The sequence below is a fragment of the Mesoplodon mirus genome (assembly GCF_964341445.2).
Source record: "Mesoplodon mirus genome assembly, chromosome: X".
NCBI classification, from domain to species: domain Eukaryota; kingdom Metazoa; phylum Chordata; class Mammalia; order Artiodactyla; family Ziphiidae; genus Mesoplodon; species Mesoplodon mirus.
Genome location: NC_138981.1, coordinates 86,760,253 through 86,782,221, shown reverse-complemented (window position 1 = coordinate 86,782,221; position 21,969 = coordinate 86,760,253). Strand labels below are relative to the sequence as shown.

Here is a 21,969-nt window from a genome sequence, read left to right as displayed (position 1 = left end):
CACAGCCTTGTACAAGCTGATTATTTGATTATCTCCTAATGATAAATTTCTACAAGAGGAATTTCTGGGTCAAAGAGCGTGCACATCTTGAAAGCTTCTAAAACATGTATCCAAATGGATCTTGTACCAAGTATGCTCCCACCAGTACAGTTTGAAGGTGTCCCTCCACCCACACCCTCACCATACTCTAGGTTGGAAGAGAGGTGGATCTTCTCCAGTATGGATGCCAACAGTCCTCTCAATGGTTCCATAAAGGCCCTGCCCCAACCAATCTTGTAAAAGAAATCTGATAGAAGCTCTAAAAATTACTCTTTCTGCTATTATATTTTTTCATAATTCCAAAATAATCACTAACATATTCACTCCCATAGAGACAAGAGTTGGACAAGAAAAAGGATGTTTTCCTATCAAATGCCCTCAGGACCCTACAATAAAATTGTCCCTCTCTGTATGTCCCCAGGATAGGTTCCAGCACTTCTTCATTCAAAGCATCTCTCACTTCCTTCCTCCCCTTGCCACTCCCATTGCCACCAGTGAAATTTCACGCCTTTGGCAACTATGCCTGAACTATGGTGGTAACTTCCTAAGTGGTGTTCCAATCTCCAGTGGCCACTCCTGTCCCCACCCCAACTCTGACCCATTCTGCACACAAGTCAGTCTCATAATGTTCCTTTCATCTTGTCACTCCTCTGGTCACAAAAGGCTTTCGTGTCTCCCAGAGGTGGGTAGAATATACAGACCCCTCAATTTAGAAATCAGGGATCCTCCATGAATGGGACTCACCCAACTGCTGGACTGTATTTTCCATCACTCCCCTCCCCACACTTTGTACTCCAGGCAGGCCAGTCTCCTCTGTGGAGCAAAATTCCCACCTCCATGCCTTTCTTCCCGTCACTCTTCCCTCCTCCAATGCCCTTCTGCCCTGTTTTTATCCTGTCTTTCATGCCCAGCTTACTTAAGTGCCCCATCCTCTGCAAAACTTTCCCTGAACACTGTTGCATGCAGAAGTTTCTTCTGCCTTTAAGCACTAATAGGAAACAGCTGGCTATGATCAGAGGCTCTTGGGTTTTGTTAGTATCTTTTTGTTTCCATACATCTTGACTTTCCAAATAGATCACAGATTCAAGGACAAAGACGTGTCTTTTTTTATGCTTAAAACACACAACTTTATTGATGACATAAAAATAAAGTCTCAAATGTATAAACATAAGTCCACACAAAGGACCAAAGATTACCTTACTTATGAAGAATCAGTTCAGTTTCTGCTCATGAAGCATACCAAAAATATCTCAATCCAGACAAGGTAAAAATCAACACATGTATTTTCAGTACAAGATTGAATTCATTTGGTGTTCATAAAATGGTCCAGCTAATGACCATCATAAGCAATATCACTTTAGAAATTCTAATGCAATTTACAATGTGCATTACTTCCAGGCTGCAAAACCAAAATATTACTCAAATTTGTTTGGAAAATTACAACTAATCAGAGTTTACTTAATAATAGCTCAACTCTTTCTTTCACCTCAGGGTCATTGTATTCTGCTGCTAAGACTCGAAGTTTCTTGGCACATGCTTTAGGTCGTTGGAATATGAAATAAAGGGAATTTTTACTGAACTTGTCCTGGGTAAATACTTTTGCTCTTCTTTTAAAATGGTAATTTATATTTTCAAATAGTGAAAGAGCATTAAGAATATTTTCCTTTGTCTCTTTCTTGCTAAAGATATTAATCAGTGATGCTGGTGCATTGGCAATGAGCAAGTCTTTTGTCATAGATGGATTTTTAGAGAAATTTAAAAGCATTCCCAAAATATGGTCTTTAGTTTCTCCACTTCCCACAGTTAACAAACGAAGAAATTCTGAAATGTAATTTGTAACCATATGCTGATATTCACTAATAATAGTCAGGTGCTTTATCAATCTCAATCCAGCCAGCTGCACATTTGAATTCAAGGGATAGGTGATGGTGTCTTCACATACTTGGTTTAAGTATGTTTTAACCTTCCTGTGATTTTCAGCAGCCACTGAGATGTTATTCAGTGCATTTAAAGCCTTCTGCCTAACACTGGGGTAGGGATTATTGAGCAAGCCTTCAATAATTGAGATTCTACCTGCATTACGAATGACTTCATGGGAGAATGGGTAATCACGGCTGTTATACAGAGCATTATTGGCTATTTCATGAATAGAAGGATCTTCAGTCATCTCAATCATGCAAATGAGTTTTTCAAGCTCTCGTGGATCCATATTAGTTTCACGTCTACAGCGGCAGGCCCAAGGCTGAGTTTTCTCCCCAGACCTGATCTGCTTTCTGAGCTCATCTTCAGGTGGGAAGCAGGATTCATTTTGGTACGGAAATTTCATTTCTGTCCAGATCATGGCTCCCGCCCATGACCCCATTCCTGCCCCAGGGACCATAGATGGATATGTGACTCTTGACTCAGCTGACTTTTTGGCTTTAGTCTTAGGTGCAGATTTTTCCTCACTTCTGTTTTCATTACCATCCCAGAAGCAAGACTTTACATCGACTCCACCAGCAGCTTCAAGCTTATCCTTGGTGCTGGCCTTATCTCCAGCCCTACGCTCAAAATTGACATCTTTCTCACGCTTAGATCTGAATGCATTACTGTTCTCACTCTCAGCCCAAAACAAGGACCTTAAACTTATCTCCTCAATATCAGGGCTGGATGCTCTACTTAGCTCATCCTCATCTACATCCCCAGCCAAAGACCAGGACCCCATGCCAGCCTCTTCTCCAACCCCAAGCCTAGACCCTGTAGTGGCTGCATCTCCATCCCAGAGCCAAGACTCCTGCCTGACCTCAGCCGCAACCCCAGCCCCAGCCTCAGCCCCCACACAGGAATCCATACAGGCAGCCTCATCAGATCTGATCCAGGACCCAATACTGTTTTTGTTATCAGCCCCAAATCTAGAACTAATGATAGCCTCTTCCCTAACCAATGAGCTGGATTCAATATTGGCCTCATTTTTATCTCCAGGACTAGACACAATACCAGCTTCTTCCCCTCTCCAGAACCAAGACCCTGTACTAGCCTCACTCCCAGCCCCAAACCAGGATCCTTCATTGGCCTCTGTCCCAGCACTCACCTGAGACCTTCTACTGGTCTGGTCTCCAGGCCTAGCCCAGGACCCTCCACTTGCCTGCTCTTCAGGTCCCAGGCTAGATCCTCTACTGGCCTCATTCCCAGGCTTAGACCCAGCCCAGGATTTTCCACAAGCCTGATCCCCAGTGCCAGCCCAGGAGCCTCCTCCACTGGTCTGATCCTCAAACCCAGGTTTGGAACAGCTACCAGCTTGATCCCCAGCCACAATCCAGGACCTTCCACTGGCCTGACTCCCAGTACCAACCCAGGACCCACCACTGGGCTGGTCTGCAAGCCCTGGACTAGACCCTCCAATGGCCTGGTCCTGAGCACCAGACCAGAACGCTCCTCCACTGGCCTGATCCTCAAATCCAGGTTTGGAACAGCTACCAGCCTGATCCCCAGCCCCAGCCCAAGAACCTCCACTGACCTGACTCCCAGTATCAGCCCAGGACCCACCACTGGACTGGTTCATGGGCCCGAGCCCAGGCCCTCCAATGGCCTGGCCACTAGCCCCACCCCAGGACCCTCCTGTATTGGCCTGACTCCCACTGCAAGCATAGAACCATCCAGTGGACTGATCCTTGAGCACTGGCCTGGTTCCTCCACTGGCCTGGTCCCCAATGCCAGCCCAGGAATCTCCAACGGACTGGTCCCTGGGCCCCAGTGTAGACCCTCCACTAGCCTGGCCCCCACTGTCAGCCCAAGACACTCTTCCAGATTTGGCCTGATCCTCATATCTAGGCTTTGTCTCACCACCAGCCTGATGCCCAGGTCCAACCCAGGACCCTTCATTGGCCTGGTCCACAGCCCCAACCAAGAAACCTCCACTGGCTTGGTCCCCAGAGTCAGCCCAAGACCCTCCACTGGACTGGTCCTCAGGCCCCGACCTAGTCCCTCCACCAGCCTGGCTACCAGCCCCAGCCAAAGACCCTTCTTCACTGACCTGATCCTTAAATCCAGGCTTGGACCCACCACCAGGCTGATCACCAGTCCCAGTCCAAGAACCCCCACTGGCCTGATCCACAGCCCCCACCAAGAATCCTTCACTGGCCTGGTTCCCAGTGCCAGCCCAGGACCCAACACTGGACTGGTCTGTAAGCCCTGGCCTAGACCCTCTATTGGGCTGCTCTCCAGCCGTAACCCAGGACCCACCACTGGACTGATCCACAAGCCCTAGCCCAGACCCTCCACTGGCTTGGTCTGCAGTGTCAGCCCAGGCCCTTCCACTGGACTGGTTTTCAGGCCCCAGACAAGCTCCAGCCCAGGACACATTTTCATTGGTCTGATCCTCAAGTCTAGACTTGGATCCACCACCAGACAAATCACTAGTCCCAACCCAGGATGCACCGCCAGACAGATCACTAGTCAGAATCCAGGACCCTCCAGTAGCCTGGTCCACAGCCACAGCCCAGTACCCAATGTTAACCACATTCCCAGCTGTAGCCTGAGCCCAGGACCCTCCATTAGCCTGAATCCCAGCCCCATCCTGGGACCTTCCACTGGCCTGTGCCTCAGCCCCAGCCCAGGATGCTCCATTGGCCTGGTTCTCAACCACAGTCCAGGACACTCCAATGGCCTCTCCCCCAGTCCAGGATACCCCACTGGCCTGGCCCCCAGCCCAGGAACTCTCACTGGCCTGAGCCCCAGTCCAGGGCACCACAACAGCCTGGTTCCCAGTGCCAGCCCAAGAAGCCCCACTGGCCTGGTTCTCAGCCACAGTCCAGGATCCTCCAACAGCCTTGTCCCCAGCCTCTACCCAGTAACCCCCACTGGCCTGGCCTGCAGCCCAGGACTGTTCACTGGCATGACTCCCAGCCCAGAGCCCTCCACTGGCCTGGTCCCCAGCTCCAGCCCAGGATTGAACACCAACTTCATTCTCACCCCTAGCCGCACTCCAGGATTCAACATTGGCTTCATTCTCCTCATCAGCCCAGGACATGCTATTCTCCCAGTATCCATCCCTAGCCTGAAACCTAAATTTGATCCATCGCTCAGAAGCAATCCAGTCCTCAACACCAATCCCATTCCAGTAGTAGTCATGGACCTTAGGCTGAGACTTTTTGCAGGCCTGAGTGCCTACTGCACCCTCACTCTCAGAAGTGGGCGTGGCCTTAGCCTTTGGCTTTACAGAGGCATCTCCTGTGGCTTCTGCCTCAGACTTACGCACAGCCTTGTCCTTTGCCCCAGACGAGGTCTTACTCTGGGAATGGGCTACAGACTGACGCTGGCCAGAGCCCATCGTACATGCTCCAGCCTCTACCTTAGACTCAGCAACATGATTGCCCCTAACCTTACTCCTGGCACCAAGCAAGGCCTCACACTGGGAATTGGCCACAGCCTGGGGTGGGGCAGAGCCTGTTGTACCTGGTCCAGTCCGTGCTTTAGACACAGCATTGGGATTGCCCTTGACCTTACTCCTGGCACCAAGCAAGGTGTCGCCCTGGGAACTGGCCAGAGCCTGGGGCTGAGTAAAGCCTGTTGTATCTGTCTGAGGCTGGGCAGAGTCTGCTGTATCTGGCCCAGCCCCTGCCTTAGGCACAGCACTGGGATTGCCCCGGACCTTATTCTTAGTACCACACAAGGCCTCACCCAGGGAACTGGCTGCAGCCTGGGGCTGAGCAGAGCCCTTCGTATCTGTCTTAGACCCTACCTTAGACACAGCATTGGGATTGCCCCGGACCTTATTCTTAGTACCATATAAGGTCTCAACCTGGGAATTGGCTGCAGCCTGGGGCTGGGCAGAGCCCTTTGTATCTGGCCCAGACCCTACCTTAGACACAGCTTTGGGATTGCCCTGGACCTTATTTCTGGCACCAGGTAAGGCTTCACCTTGGGAATTAGACTCAGCTTGGGGCTGAACAGAGCCCACTGTATCTGGCCCAGACCCTACCTTAGACACATCACTGGGATTACCCCTGACCTTATTCTTGGCACCAGGCAAGACCTCACCCTGAGAATTGGCCACTGCTTGGGGCTGGACAGTGTTTGCTGTATCTGTTTGAAGCTGGGCAGAACACATTGTATCTGGCCCAGCCCCTGCTTTAGACACAGCATTGGGATTGCCCCGGACCTTATTCTTAGTAGCAGGCAAGGCTTCACCCCAGGAATTGGCCACAGCCTGGAGCTGAGCAGAGCCTGTTGTATCCGTTTGAGCCTGGGCAGAGTCCTTTGTATCTGGCCCAGCCCCCACCTTAGACACAGCATTGGGAATGCCCCTGACTTTAATCTTGACACCAGGCAAAGTCTCACCTTGGGAATTGGCCACAGCTTGGGGCTGGGCAGAATTCTTTGTATCTGGTCCAGTCCCTGCTTTAGACACAGCATTGGGATTGCCCCGGACCTTATTCTTAGTACCACACAAGGCCTCACCCTGAGAATTGGCCACAGCCTGGGGCTGAGCAGAGCTTGTTGTATCTGTTTCAGGCTGGGCAGAGCCCTTTGTATCTGGCCCAGTACCTGCCTTAGACAAAGCATTGGGATTGCCCCGGACTTTATTCTTGACACCAGGCAAGGCTTCCCCCTGGGTATTGGCCATAGCCTGGGGCTGTGCAGAGCTCTTTGCATGTGGCCCAGCCCCTGACTTAGACACAGCATTGGGATTGTCCTGGACCTTCTTCTTGGCACCAGGCAAGGCCTCGCCCTGGGAACTGGCCATTTCCTGAGGCTGACCACAGGCCCTCAGTTCTGCCTTAGCCCCTGCCCCAGAAATGGTATCAGGATCGCCCCTGCCATCAATCCTGGAATCAGGGAAAACATCAGCTTGGGCCTTGACCCCAGCTTGAGGCTGTGCACAGGTTTTCATGTCTGCTCCGACCCCTGCCTTACACTTGCCTTTGGCTTTGCCCCTAGCTTTTCCTCTGGTACTAGGTAGAGCCTCAGCCTGGCTCTTAGTGGAAGTCTGAGACTGTGCCTTTGTGTCTGTCCCAGCCTCTTCTTTAGACTTGGTGTTGGCATTGCCCTGAGCCTTAATCCTGCCATCAGGCAAGGCATCAGCCTGGACATTGGCCTTAGGCTGAGGCTGTGTATAGGACTCAGTGTCTGTCCCAACCCCCACCTTAGATACGGCATTGGAATTGCCTCTACCCTTACCCCTGGCATCAGGCGTGGCATCAGGCCTAGCCTCAGCCTGAGCACTGGCTACAGCTTGAGGCTGAGTGGCAGCCCTCGTGTCAGCTCCAGTCATTGCCCTAGATGTGACATTGTTATTTCCCCTATCATCAACCCTGGAACCAGACATTGTCTCAGTCTGTTTCTTGGTCACAGTCTGAGATTGTGTAGAAGCACTTGTACCTGCCCCCACCCCTGCCTCACACATGGCATTGGTATTAACCCCAGCATCAACCATTGCCCCAGGCACGGCCTCAGTCTTGGCTACAATCTGAGGCTGAGCAGAAGCCCTCATATCTGCCACAGACCCTGCCTGAGACGCGGATTTGCACTTCCCCTTCGCCTCAACCCCAGTACCAAGCATGTCGTCAACCTGGATCTTGGCCACAGCCTGAGACAGTGCACAGGACTTCATGTCTGCTCCAGCTTCTGCCTTGGACTTGGTGTTATGATTTCCCTTAGCATCAACTGAGGTACCAGACCTGGACTCAGACTGAGTCTTGGCCACACTCACAGTCTCTTCCAGGGCTCTCAACTTGGTCTCAGCCACACTTCCAATCTTGTTTATGGTACCCATCTTGGCCTCTTCCCTGATTACTGCCAAGGCCTCATTCTGTGTCACCATCACTCTGTTCATTTCTGTCTCTTTTTCAGCCAATATACGAGTTTCTGCTTTGGTCTGGGTCATTGCTTCTTTCTTGGTCTCTGCCCTAGCACCAAGTGCCCAAGCTTTAGCCTTGGTCTGGGTCACTGCCTCTTTCTTGACTAGTCTCCCAGACTCAGAGTCAGTTTGGGTCACTGCTTCTTTCATGGCCACTTCACTGGCTTTGGCTTCAGTCAGAATCACTGCCTCTGTTATGACCACTGTTCCAGCTACTGTTTTGGCCTCAGATTGGGTCTCTGTCTCTGCCTCAGCCATTGCCTTGGCTTGAGAGTTGGCTTTGATTCTGGCTGTAGCAGTGGTCTTAGCCTCTACTTCAGCCCCAGCCCCACCTCCTGCTCCAGTTTCTGCTCCAGTCTTGGGCTTGGGTCTAGTCTCAATCTCTGTCCCAACCATGGCTTCACACATCGCCAAGGTCTGGTTCTGTATCCCAACCACAGTCTCCATCTTGACTCTGGACCCATTTCTGGCAAGTCTCCTCACACTCTGGGCTCTTCCCTTGGTTAATTTGTAAATGCAGTAGCAAGCACCAGCCCAGATCATCAGTCCTGCAGTCACCCAGCCCACTTCCTGAACACGACCCATGTAATCACCCTTGCTGAAGACACGAACAAGGTACAGAGGGGCTCAATCAGGCTGCAAAAAGTGGGTAGTAGGTCTGTGCATAGGCCTGTGAGGGTGTTGGTCTTCAGCCACTCAAAGGCCACTACAGTTGCCACTGGAGGTGGACCTAGAAGTGGAGGAAGGAAATGCACTAAAATTTCTCTTCTAATTCTGTGCATCACACAGATAGATACAGAAGGACAGGAAAGTGTAAAAAAGATGTGCTTGGTGGAAGAAGAGGATGATTAGCAAATTCTCTCTCCATCCCTTTTATTTTCATCTCCTCTCCATCTTCCCCAGTGCCCAGCAATTTCCCCCAAGGTACTTCCGTACACATTTCCTTATACCAAATGAACAGTGGAAAGGATAGTGGTAAGGCTGACTATGAATGGTAAAGACGGGGAAGCCCCCAGACTTCGATTTTTACTGGACCTACTCTGGTCACCACTCCCACAGGTCCCCACCCTCATACCAACCTGTAATGATCAAGGAAGTTCCCTCCTCTTTCCTTCTCTTGATTGGAGATATACCCAAAAGTAGATCTATGAACTCATGAGATCTGTGGACCTAGAGACAGACAGATGGACAGGTGGAAGTGATGATTTTGCTCTTGTTGTGACAGATATATTATTAGCAAACTACCTCTCTATCCCCTTCAATTAGCCCCACTCCCTGTGCCCAAATAAAGGTGAAGGTGTGGAATAAGTGAAGAGATGGTGGGAAAAGTGACTGGAAAAAGGAGAGACTGAGGATCCTCCAGACTGGACACTGGCCCTACTGGATGGACACTGGTCTCCAGCAACCCATCTTAGATGTCTACCCAGCCAGTCCCCATCCTCTTACCAGTCTATACTGATCAGGGATAATTTCCTTCTTGTTTCTTTGCTTCCAGTGATCTCAAGCTTTTCAGACCTGTAGACCAACCTGTGGACAAGTAAACAAACAGATAGTAGAGACTGGCTCCTTCACAGAACAAACAAGCACCTTGATCCCTGACTCCAGTCCCTGCCTTGTGACAGCCCATGTCCAGTTTGCTAATATGATCCATCCTTTCAAGTTTTCTCTCTGTCACACTCCAGCCCACACTTACCCCAATATTTCTACTATTTCCTGCACTGAAATCAGTAGGGGGGTAGCAACACTGTGGAAATCTGGCAGAGTGTAGGAGAGGCAGAAGAACCCTCCACTGAGACCGTCTCAAGTCTCAGCCACCTCATATGCCCACCCTCTCTTGTTACCCGCAGGCACTGCCCATCTTCACACCAACCTCCATTGTCCCAGGCCAGTCTCCCAATTTCCCTTGCTTTCAGTGGTAAACAGCCCTACTGTCGCCCTATGGGAAGACCTAGGAAAAAACAGAGAAAAAAGGGAAGGTGAAAGTTGAGTGCTTGTGACATCCCAGCATCTGAAACATGGGTCCCAGTACCTGCCTTACTGGATTTAGAGATATGTTCTCTGGCAAGCAAAACCTAGGGCTTCTCCAGCACTGAAATGGGCAGGGTGGAGAGGGGAGGCAGGAAAAAGGGAAGAGGCAGAGGCGAATTATTCTAAAACCACCTGTAGGATTCTAGGGCTTCTGCCAAAAGTCCATCTTTTCCTTCACCTGTGCAGACAGGTGGGAAAATCTGAAAAACTGGAAAACCAGGAGACACATAGAGGCCCCCATATCCCATATTCTAGAATCACAGCCTACTACCATCTACTTCTCTTTAAACCCATCTCTAGGAATCTCCAGCATATGAGACAAGGTGTGTGTGTGTGGTGGAGGGAGGCTTTTGCTTCTGCAAAATCACCATCCCTGCCCCGCAAAGGCTATTTCAAAAAAAAAAAAAAAAGTAATTCTTTGAGACAACAATTTGTATTTTCTGAGGCACAAATAAAAGCATCCCTAGAAAAGTTGTTGTCTTTATTGGTCTTCAACATACACTTTACGTTAAAAAGCCCAAGCTTGGTAAGTAAACGCAGTTTAGTAAAGTCCAGTATAGCCCCACCCTATATCCTAACCAAATAGCGGCGCCTAAGTTCCTGTCACAGAGAATATTCATAGAGAGCTTCAACTGTTCACAGCGGGTGCCCGTGCCCACACTAACCTCCGCAGATCCTGTGCAGTTGTCTCCTCTCCTTCTTCCCTCGCCTTGCCGCGAACAGTGCCACCCCGAATTACTGTCTTCAGATAGGAGATAGTAAAGGCACTGAGTGCTTGGACCAGTACCCAGGACACAGATCCCAACGCTGGATTCAGGAACCCAGTTATCAAACGTCCCTCCCCACATTGCAAGACGCCACCCTCACCAACCCTGCCGTCCAGTCACTAAGGCCCACCATTTTCTCTGCAAACGCCACCGTGGCGTGTCCCTTCCACTGAAATGAGCAGGAAGCGGAGCAGGCATGTGTGGTCTGTGATTAGATTCAGAGAGAATGGGGCATCTCAGTCTCTGCATTTCCCTCTTGAGACACTCCCCCTACCATTCGCCCTGTCAAAGCTCGCGGTTCCCCAGCACAGACGTAGGGAGGAGGAGGAGGGCTCGGGAGAATCTGAGCGAAGCCTCTGGGAACTTGAGCCCGCTTTGTCCGCCACCCCCGGACCAGCTCCGGGGATCCGCAGTCCGCTGCCGCCCTGGCTTCGGCGCACGGGGCCCTTACCTGCTCCGCTTCCCCAGGGCCCGATGCCAGCCCGCCGTTCGCAGGGCAGCGGGGAGCTGGTACCCAGACACGAGTGACGACTGCACCGAAGGCTGCGTCGCTCTGCAGCTCCCGGTCACGTGAGGGCCCCGCGTCACCGTCTAGCTCGCCCTCCGATCCGCCCCCCACCAGGGCCGGCGGGGAGTTCAACAGGACCCTCCCCTCCACCTCCGCGCGCAAGATCTCCCCCTCCACCCAGCTGTGCGCGAGGCCCGATCACTCAGCTCCTTTCCCTCCAATCTGAGAGCCCACAAGTGGCATCACCTCCCTGCGGTTGGAGTTTGCCCTTCTCTTGTTACCAGGGAGGGTCTGCGTCCCCCATCCACCCTCAGGCCTTGGCTCTGGCCTTTTCAGCTGCTTCTTTGAGGACTCTCTCTTTCTCTCTTACTCTGTAAGACTAGCGTCCCCATTGGATACGTTGCTGCACCAAAATGGGCTAGGGAAGAGGTGTCAGGAAGGGAGCAGAGAGTGCAAGGAGAGGTTTAACTTTCTTTTTTATGTTCCTTTTTTTTTCCCTTTTAACGTCACATTCATTGTTTTTGTAATGGGGAAATGGCGTCAAGCCATTTTCGTTTGACATTTACAAATTAGGTTGTAAAAATAACAAAAGACTCATCCATTTGTTGACGTTGTTTTGTGCCACATTAAGAATGTTTTCGAATTGCTATAAATTATTTCACAGCTTTCAAAACAGACTGGTAATCATTAACATTTTAAATATAAAATTTTCCTGAACAAAACCAATAGGTTTTCAATGTGACCTATAAATTCATCTTTGGAAAGACCAATCTTGGCAATTTTAAACAAGCGATTTACAACCTTTCAAAGTTGTGGCTGAATTTATTGATGATCTTGTGTCAGGTGTCTGAGAACTTCTTCATAGATGACTCCTGGGTGATGGAATGGAGACCCCACTCCTGATGAACCCAGCGCCTGAAAACTAGTGACTTCCCAGATTAACCTGTTTTCCACTCAAGGAGTTTTATTGGGATTTTACATAAGCGTGTGATCAAATCAGTCTCATCACACCCAGGAAAGGACCAACTGTGCTATCCCACTAATGGAAATGAAGCTTAACAGGTGGATTTTCATTAGATCATGACACTGGTGAGATATCTCCACTATCTGCCATTCATGCACTGTATGTCCCCATAGCAGCTGGGACCTAACCCTAACCCTAACCCTAACCCTAGCAGCGGGGGCATACAGTGTTCAGCATCTTTCAGTAGAGATGATAGGGGGTAAGGTCTGTGGCTGACTATGGATCTGTGGGCAATACTCCTGAAATCCATGTCATTTTTCTCTCACAAAAAGCAGTTTACAGGATTCCAAGCAGTCGCCAGGGGGAAGTCCCTGCCTTCTGTTACAGTTTCACTGCACCACCCATACACGCCCCTCAGAATAATCCCAGAACTCAGGGACAAAGTATGCAGAACTTAGTCCCCAGACATCCAGCTGCCCCTGCTGGGGAGTCATACTCTAAATATAGACCCTTCAGGCAGCCTCTTTCTTAGGTTGAAATCTGACACCCCAGCAGGAAGCTCCCTGCCTGAGGGGCCCCTGTGTGTGGGAGGCCCCTCCAGGAGGTGAAACAGGAAGCCCAGAGTGCCTTAGACCCTTACTAATGGCTTTTCAGAACTCAATGGACTGTGACCAATTTATGTTCCCCATCAGAGGGAAACATTTAGAAATTGATTATGAAGACATTTAAAATTTTAGTAAACTTAAAAGCACAAACTCATGAGCACAGGATGTCAAACAGCTTATTTGTAATAATCTAAAAACTCTTACAAATCATTAATAAAATGGTAAGCCAATAGAAAGCATGCCAAATATGCAAATGGATTTGTTTGCAGAAAAGAAATACCAATGATGGATAAGCATATGAAGAAAAGCTCAACTTCAAAGAAATGCAGATCGAAACAACTATGTGTTGCCATGTTTCATCTAGGAGTGCCAAAATTTAGAAATTTGATAATGTTGTTGACTGGTTTATGGGGAAATGGGCACTCTCACACTCTGTTGGAGGCAGATACTGTGATGCAACAGTTTTACAGAGAGCTATTTGGCAAAATCTATTATATGATAAATATAATATCCCACAAATTCTTTGACTGAGCAATTCTATTCCTAGGAGTTTAGCCAGCCTGATACTTACACAGTTTCACAAAGATTCATATATTAGGATATGTGCTTGCAAAGTGCTTGCAAAGTTTAAAACAACCGAAGCAACATAAAAAGTCCATCAATAGGGAAAACATTAAATAAATTAGGTTAAATTTATGCAATATGGCTGATAAAAAGATTTAGATCTACATATCCTGATGGAAAGATACTTAAGCTATTTTACTGTTTGCTTATTTTCTATTAAACTATTTGTTTATTTGTAATTGCACGCAAATTCCTCAAGAATACATTCTAGTATAAGATTCAAACCCAGAAAAAGCACTAGTACAGCTTTAACACCACTGTCCTCATCAAAGCACAGTTACCTCCCTTTTTATAAATTTTCTGTGTTAAATGCTTTTCTATACATTACACATACATGTCTTATTAAAATATATAAATGGGTCTCTTCAATAAGTGGTGCTGGAGCTTGCCTGGTGGCACAGTGGTTAAGAATCCGCCTGCTAATGCAGGGGACACGGGTTCGAGCCCTGGTCCAGGAAGATCCCACATGCCGTGGAGCAACTAAGCCCGTGTGCCACAACTACTGAGCCTGCGCTTTAGAGCCCTCAAGCCACAACTACTGAAGCCCGCGTGCATAGAGCCCGTGCTCCCCAACAAGAGAAGCCACTGCAATGAGAAGCCCTCACACCACAACGAAGAGTAGCCCCCGCTCGCCACAATTAGAGAAAGCCCACACACAGGAACACAGACCCAACGCAACCAAAAATAAATTAATTAATTAGCTAACTAATTTTTTTAAAAAGTGGTGCTGGAAAAACTGGACAGCTACATGTAAAAGAATGAAATTAGAACATTCTCTAACACCATATACAAAAATAAACTCAAAATGGACTAAAGACCTAAATGTAAGACTGGATACTATAAAACTCCTAGAGGAAAACATAAGCAGAACACTCTTTGACATAAATCACAGCAATATTTTTTTGGATCCGTCTCCTAAAGTAAGTCTTGATTTCCACTATTCATTCACTCTAAAATGCAAATCATAATTTTTTACCAATAAATTTGAATTTCAGACAAAATGGATGACGTTATCAAAATTGGCTCAAGAAGAAGTAGAAAACCTGAATAGACCAATAACCAATGAAGGTGATAGCCTGTTCCACATCACCTCCTTCAGAGGGACCACTGCCTCTTTCCACGTTCCTAGCTAAAAGTAAAAGCTTTACTTTTTAAACTTTTCCACTAAAAATAAAAGCCAAAGTTGTAAGATTTCTAGCAGGAAACATAGAGGAACATATTCATTACCTTGGAGTAGGCAAAAATGTCTTGGACAGGATACAGGAAGCATTAATAATAAAAGAGAAAGGTAGACTTTATCAAAATATAAACTTTCTGTTCATCTGTACACATTATTAACAAAATGAATAGGCAAGCCACAGACTTGGAAAAAATTATATATGCAGTTCATATATCTGACAAAGGACTTTTATCCAGCATATGTAAAGACATACAAATGAACAATCAAAAGAAGAACCCAATGTAAAATTGGTCACGAACTTAAATGGACACTTCACAAAAGAAGATACCCAATCTTCAACATCTTTAGTAATCAGGGAAATGCAAATTGAAAGCACAATGAGATATCACCACACACCCACTAGAACGGCTAAAGCCAAAGACTAACAACACCAAATGTTGGTGAGAATGGAGAAACCAGAACTCTAATATATTGCCATTAGGGGTGTAAACTGGTACAAGCACTTTGGAGAACTTTTCTGCAGTTTCTTACAAAGTTTAATGTTCACTTACCCTACAAACCAGCAGTTTCACTTCTGAGTATTTAGTCAAGAAAAATGAAAACATATGTCCACGCAAAGACTTGCACATGAATGTTTATATCAGCTTAATTCATAATAGGCTAAAACAGAAAACGACAGGAGAAAGGATAAACAAATTGTTGTATGTATATACAATAGAATACCACTCAGTAATAAAAAGTAATGAAATACCGATACATGCAACAAGATGGATAAATCTGAAAAGCAGTTTGCTGAATGAAAGAAGCCAGACACAAAGGAGTACTGTAGGATTCCATTTATATGAAACAGAGAACAAATAAAACTAATCTGTGATGATAAAAATGAGAAAGTGGTTGTCTGGGAGATAGAGGGGAATTAACTGGAAAGAGGAACAAGGGATCTTTCTGGCGTGATGGAAATATTCTGTATCTTGGTTTGTGTGGTAGTTACATGGTTATACACAATTGTTAAAACTCTAAAAACTGAACATTTAAGATACGTGTGATATATTGCATATAAATTATACCTCAGTACACACCAATTTCTTCTCCAGAGAGAGTTGCCTTATTAGTTTGGGTATAGCACAACAGACCTTTTTCTATGAATTAAGTACACATATGTGTACCTACAGAAATACTGTTGGGGGGCATCATATTGTACATACGTTTCACAACTTGATGGTTTTTACTCATCAACGTATCTTGGAGCTCTTTTCATGTCAGTAAATGTGGATCTTTTTAACTGTTGTATTGTTTTCCTTAGTGTGGTTATAGCATGGTTTATTTACCTATTCCTCTACTGATGGACATTTACGTTTTCTTTAATTTTGAATAATATCAAACAATGCTACAAAAATTATCTTTGAAAATTTTGCCAATTGGAAAACTGAGAAGTGGTATAGCAATGTTGTAGATTACATTTTGCTTCTAAGTAGTGAGGTTGTGCATTTGTTCACATGTGTGTTGGACATATTTGGCTCTATGAATTGCCTGCTCACATCCTTTTTCTATTTTTCTGTTGTATTATCTTTATCTTATTGTCTTCGCAGAAGAGCTGTATTTAGTGTGGATAGAACTTGTTTCTCTCTTTATTATGTTACAAATATTTTCTCCCACTTTGTAGCTTGTTTCAATATTGTTTATGTTGTCTTTCCACGTACTGAAGTTTTTCAATTTTGATGTGATCAAATGAATTGTTTTTTTCATTTATCGAATTTTTAATTTTAAAAATGAAAAATTACATAGTTATTGACTATATTCCCCACACTGTACATTTCATAACTGTGACTCATTTATTTTGCAACTGGAAGTTTTTACCTCTTAATCTCCCTGACTTACTTACCTCCGCCCACCCTCCTTTCTTCTGACAACAACCTCTGTATCTATAACTTTGTTTCTGTTTTGTTATGTTTGTTCATTTGTTTAGTTTTTCAGATTCTACATGTAAATGAAATCATACCATAATTGTTTTTCTCTGACTTATTTCACTTAGCATAATACTCTCTAGGTCCATCCATGTTGTCACAAATGGCAAGATTTCATTCTTTTTAATGACTGAGTAATATTCCACTATATATATATATATATATATATATGTATATGTATGTATGTATGCCACATTTTCTTTTTTCCATTCATCTATTGATGGGCACTTAGGTTGCTTCCATATCTTGGCTACTATAAATAATGCTGCAATGAACATAGGGGTGCATATATCTTTTTCGAATTACTGTTTTTGTTTTCTTTGGATAAATACCCAGGAGTGGAATTGCTGGATCATATGATAGTTCTACTTTTAATTTTTTTTTTTGGCGTTATGCGGGCCTCTCACTGTTGTGGGCTCTCCCGTTGCGGAGCACAGGTTCTGGATGCGCAGGCCCATCGGCCATGGCTCACGGGCCTAGCAGCTCCGCTGCATGTGGGATCTTCCCGGACCGGGGCACGAACCCGTATCCCCTGCATCGGCAGGTGGACTCTCAACCACTGCGCCACCAGGGAAGCCCTACTTTTAATTTTTTGAGGAACTTCCATAATATTTTCCATAGTGGCTCTACCAATTTACAATCCCACCAACAGTGCATGAGGGTTACCTTTTCTCCACATCCTCCTCAACACTTGTTATTTCCTGTCTTTTTGATAATAACCATCCTAATGGGTGTAAGGTGATATCTCATTGTGGTTTTGATTGCATTTCCCTGATGATTAGTGATGGTGAGCATCATTTAATGTGCCTGTTGGTCATCTGTATGTCTTCTTTGGGAAAAAAAATGCATATTCAGATCCTCTGCCCATTTTTTAATTGGGTTGTATGTTTGATGTTGAGTTGTAGGAGTTCTTTGTGTATTTTGGATATGAACACCTTGTCATACATACCATTTGTAAATACCTTCTCCCATTCAGTAGGTGGCCTTTTCGTATTGTTGATTGTTTCCTTTGCTCTGCAAAAGCTTTTTCATTTGATTTGGTCCCATTTGTTTATTTTTGCTTTTCTTTCCCTTGCCTGAGGAGACATATCCATAAAAATATTACTAATATGGATGTCAAAGAGCTTACTGCCTATGTTTTCTTCTAGAACTTTTATGGTTTCAGATCTTATATTTAAGTCTTTTAATCCATTTTGAATTTATTTTTGTGTGTGGTGTGAGAGTCATTTATGGATTTTTTCCTCCCCAACTAAAGTTTATGAAAAATAGTATAATGCTATTATAAGTTTTAAAAATCCATATGGAACTTAATAATTGGCATGAGATAATACTCTGATATTATTTTTTTCCAAATGCATATCCAACTTCCCAAAAGCATCTATTGAAGAATCTATCCTTCCTCCCACTGTTTTGAAGTAGAACTTTTACCATATATTTAATGCCCGTATGTACTTGGATCTATAAGAGGATATATTGGTTAAAGACAAGAATCTTATTGTACATACTATTCTGTACTATGTTTTTCCTCAAATTAATTTATAAATTTAGCACTATCCAGTCAAACCAGTCTTTTTTAAATAACACCTGAAGTAACAGTTTGAACTGAAACAGAATTTCTTAAATTTTCTAAAACTGCTGGGCTGAGCAAAACTAAGACTGAGCAAAACCAAGGCAGAGCATTCTTGGGAGAAATCAGTTGCACTAGAGGAAGGGAATTAAACATTTTCCTACCTTTCCAGTAAGATCTATATTTCAAGTAACCAAATAGCCTTGTTAATGAAGGAAAACACTTTCTTTCAGATTAGAAGAACATTAATTAACTAATAAGCATATAAGAATGATAGGATTCAAAAATTATCATTTTATGATCCCCAATGAAATAATTGATTTAGGCAAATATTATCAATACATGCCTAAATCATCAGATGTCAGTCATAAGGGGAAAAACATAACTTTAGAAAAGAGGAATTATATCATCACCAGCTTAACCCAGTTTAATTTAATTGAGTTTTTTCCCCTAGCTGCTTGAGATAGATGTTTTGATGGTTTATTTCCAGCCTTTATTAATTTCACAGGTTTGTTTGCTCAGGTTTATCAAAGTAAAATTTACACACAGTAAAATTCAGTTTTTTTAGATGTAAAGTTTTATGAGTTTTGACAAATGTATGCAGTCATGTAACTACCATCACAATCAAGATATAGAATATTTTCATCACCCTAAAAAGTTCCTTTGTGCCCTTTATAGCCAATCCTCTCTCCCCAACCTCAGCCTCTGGAAACCACTGATCTGATTTCTGTTCTTTCAGTTTTGCTTTCTTCAGAAAGCCATATAAATGAAATAAGCCTTTTGTGTCTGAGTTTCTAAGATAGTGCTTTTGAGCTTTATATATGTTGTTACTTGTATTAATAGTTCAGTCTTTTCTATGGCTTAACGTTGTACTGTATATATGTAGCACAATCTGTTTTCCATTCACCAGTTGATGAACATTTGAGTTGCTTCCAAGTTGAGCCCATTACCAATGAAGCTGCTATAAATGTTTTCATACAAATCTTTGTTTACTCCTCCCTGGGTATACACTTAGGAGTGGGGTTGTTGATTTTCTATTAGAAAACTGTTTTACCAAAGTGGCTGTGCTATTTTACATTCCCACCAGAATTATGTGACAGTTCCAGTTGCTCAAATCCTCACCTGTACTTGGTTTTGTCATTTTGTAACTGAACAAAATTTGGGTCTGCTCATCTGCATGCAGTAAAGTCAATCTACTCACTCCCAATTGTGGTGAAGGAAAGTGCAGCGTTTATTGCAAGATGCCAAGCAAGGAATCCAGGTAGCTAATGCTCAAAAGACCTGAACTCCCTGATGTATTTCAGGGAAAGATTTTTAAAGACAGGGTGAGGAAGAGGGTTGCAGGATGCATGATCAGCTCGTGGACATTCTTCTTATTGGTTGGTGGTGAGGTAATCAGGAGTCAACATCATCAGCCTTCTGGTTCCCACCAGTCTGGGGTCTACGTGCTTGCGGGAAGCATGCAGTTTTCTTCCACCTGGTAGGGGTTTCAATATCTGCAAAACAGCTCAAAGGACGTGGCTCAGAATATTATCTACATTCCTTGAGGAGGAACTAAAGGTCCTTGACTTTGTGTAATGGCTAAACTATTATTATTTTGTCTTGTTTGACTGTTTACCTTTGTTTCTGAATTTTCTCACTTTTCTGATTACACTTATTCTTTGGAACTTGGGGAAGGCCTAGGAGGCTAAAGTTTTTCTACAAACAAGATATGGAGGTGTGGGGCCTCTCCTGGGGAGGCCCCATAGGGTCCTGCTCCATTACAATTTTTTAAGGTCATTGTAATAGGTATGGCTATTCTAATCTTTTGCCCATAATTTTAAATTGGGTTGTTTTTTTTTCTTATTATTGACATGTAAGAGTTCTTTATATATTGTGGATACTAGCCAGAATTATATTAGCTATGCTGACTTGCAAATATTTTATCCCAGTCTATGATTTTGCTTTTCATTTTCTTAACAGCATCTTACAAACTGCAGTAGTTTTTAATTTTGATAAATCCAATTTATTTTTTCATTATGGTTTGTACTCTTTGCCCTAGAGAAAATTTTTTACCTGACCCAAGATTACAAAGGTTTTCTATTGTGTTTTCTTCTAGACATTTTATAGTTTTAGCCCTTACATTTAGGTAGATGATACATTTTGAGTTAATTTTTGTGTAAAGTGTGAGGTTTATTTTTTTTTTTCCGTATGGGTGGCCAATTGTTCCAGCATCATTTGTTAAAAAGTCTACTCTTTTTCCACTAAATTACCTTGGCACCTTTGCTAAAAATCAACTGACCACATGTGTAGGTTTGTTTCTGGACTCTTTATTCAGTTTTTTTTGATCTATAAACCTATCCTTTCACCAAAACCACATTCTTTTGATGACTATACTTAAGTCTCAAAATCAGGTAGTGTGAGACCTCCAATTTTGTTCTTTTTCTAAGTTGTTTTGGCTATCCTAGGTCCTTTGTTTTTTCTGTATAAATTTTTAAATCAACTTGTCAGTTTCTAATCCAAGAAAAGGCCTCCTGAGATTTTGTACCCCACAAATTCTAATATGTCACAATTTCATTAATGCTCAGCTCAAAATACTTTCTAGTTTCCATTTTTATTTCTTCTTTGACACACACATAGGTTATTTAGAAATGTATTACTTAATTTCAAAACATGTAACAATTCCCAATTTATTTTTAATTAATTTCTATCTTAATTTCACAATGGTCAGAGAACATACTTTGTGTTATTTCAATCTTTAGAGTTTGTCAGGACTTTTTTTATGTCCTTCACATAGTCAAATTTTGTAGATGTTCCATCTGTACCTAGAAATAAAGTGTATTCTGCTGTATTAGAGTATGGGGTTCTATATTTGTTGATTATGTTAAGATTATTAATTGTGCTATTCAAATATTTTGTATTCTTATTGATTTTTGTCTGATTTTATACTGAGAGAGGTCTGTTCAAAATCCCCCATGACATTTCTTCCATGGAACTATACAATAATGACAATGAACAAATTGAAACTGTATGCAACCACATGGATGAATCTCACAAATATAAAGTTGAGTGAAAGAAGGCAGACACAACATAGCATGGAGTGGATGATTCTATTTAGATAAAATTCAAAAACAGGCAAAACTAATCTATGCTTTTAGAAGTCTGAATAATGGTTACTCTTGGTAGGGAGAGAGGGTTCAGTGACTAGAGGGGGATAACATTGGGGTTTCTGGGGTGCTGGTAATGTTCTCTTTCCTGATCTGGGTTCTGGCCACACAAATATGTTGATTTTGTGAAAATTTATCAAGGTGTACATTTATGGTTTGTGCACTTTTCTGTCTGTTATATCTCCTAAAGCTTACTTAAAAAAAAATAGTCAACCTCACCAGTGCTCAAACAACAGTGAAATATTATGTTTTCTCACCAGAATTATAATTCTCTGTATTTGTATACAGGTAGCCAAATGAATACTCCTTTGCATAATTGTCTGGAGTATAAACTAGTACAATTTTTTGAATGGATATGTGTATTAGAAAGTTCTTAAAATGTGTATACCTTCGAACCCAAGAATTTAATTTCTGGGAAAGCATCCCAAAGAAATGAGAAAACAAATGCACAAACATGTATTCATAAAGATGCTCATTGCAGTGTTATTTATAATTCTATAATGCTAAACAACTTGAATATCCAGTAGGGGATAGGTTAAAGAAATCATGATACTTTCATATAATAGAGTACAGTGTAGTCTTTAAAAACTATAACAGAACTAAAATTTTTCAATGGAAATATATTTATGATATACATTATTTTTAAGTAAAAATAGGTAACAAGATGATATGTATCTTATGGGTTTTTTATTCAAATACATATGTATATACACATATATACAAATATACAGGGAAAACTC

The 21,969-nt window shown here is 43.7% G+C and overlaps 1 protein-coding gene and 1 long non-coding RNA gene across 3 annotated transcripts; both read right to left on the bottom strand.

Moving 5' to 3' along the window:
• Positions 1-1,183: 1,183 nt before the first annotated feature.
• Positions 1,184-8,461, bottom strand: ARMCX4 (armadillo repeat containing X-linked 4; the record flags this gene model as incomplete). Of its 2 annotated transcripts, XM_082610446.1 has the most annotated exons (2): positions 1,184-4,123; positions 4,250-8,461. In XM_082610446.1, the coding sequence occupies 2 exons, from the start codon at positions 8,459-8,461 to the stop codon at positions 1,487-1,489; spliced, it is 6,849 nt and encodes a 2,282-aa protein (XP_082466572.1). In that variant the 3' UTR covers positions 1,184-1,486. The 2 variants fall into 2 exon arrangements, with proteins under 2 accessions (XP_082466572.1, XP_082466571.1); XM_082610445.1 differs by having other exon boundaries at positions 1,184-8,461.
• A 49-nt stretch (positions 8,462-8,510) lies between these two features.
• LOC309797049 lies at positions 8,511-9,405 on the bottom strand. The gene is made up of 3 exons (XR_014292538.1): positions 9,323-9,405; positions 8,956-9,046; positions 8,511-8,606 (listed from the first exon to the last, which is right to left on the bottom strand). It is a non-coding gene; the product is annotated as an uncharacterized lncRNA (long non-coding RNA).
• Positions 9,406-21,969: the final 12,564 nt, after the last annotated feature.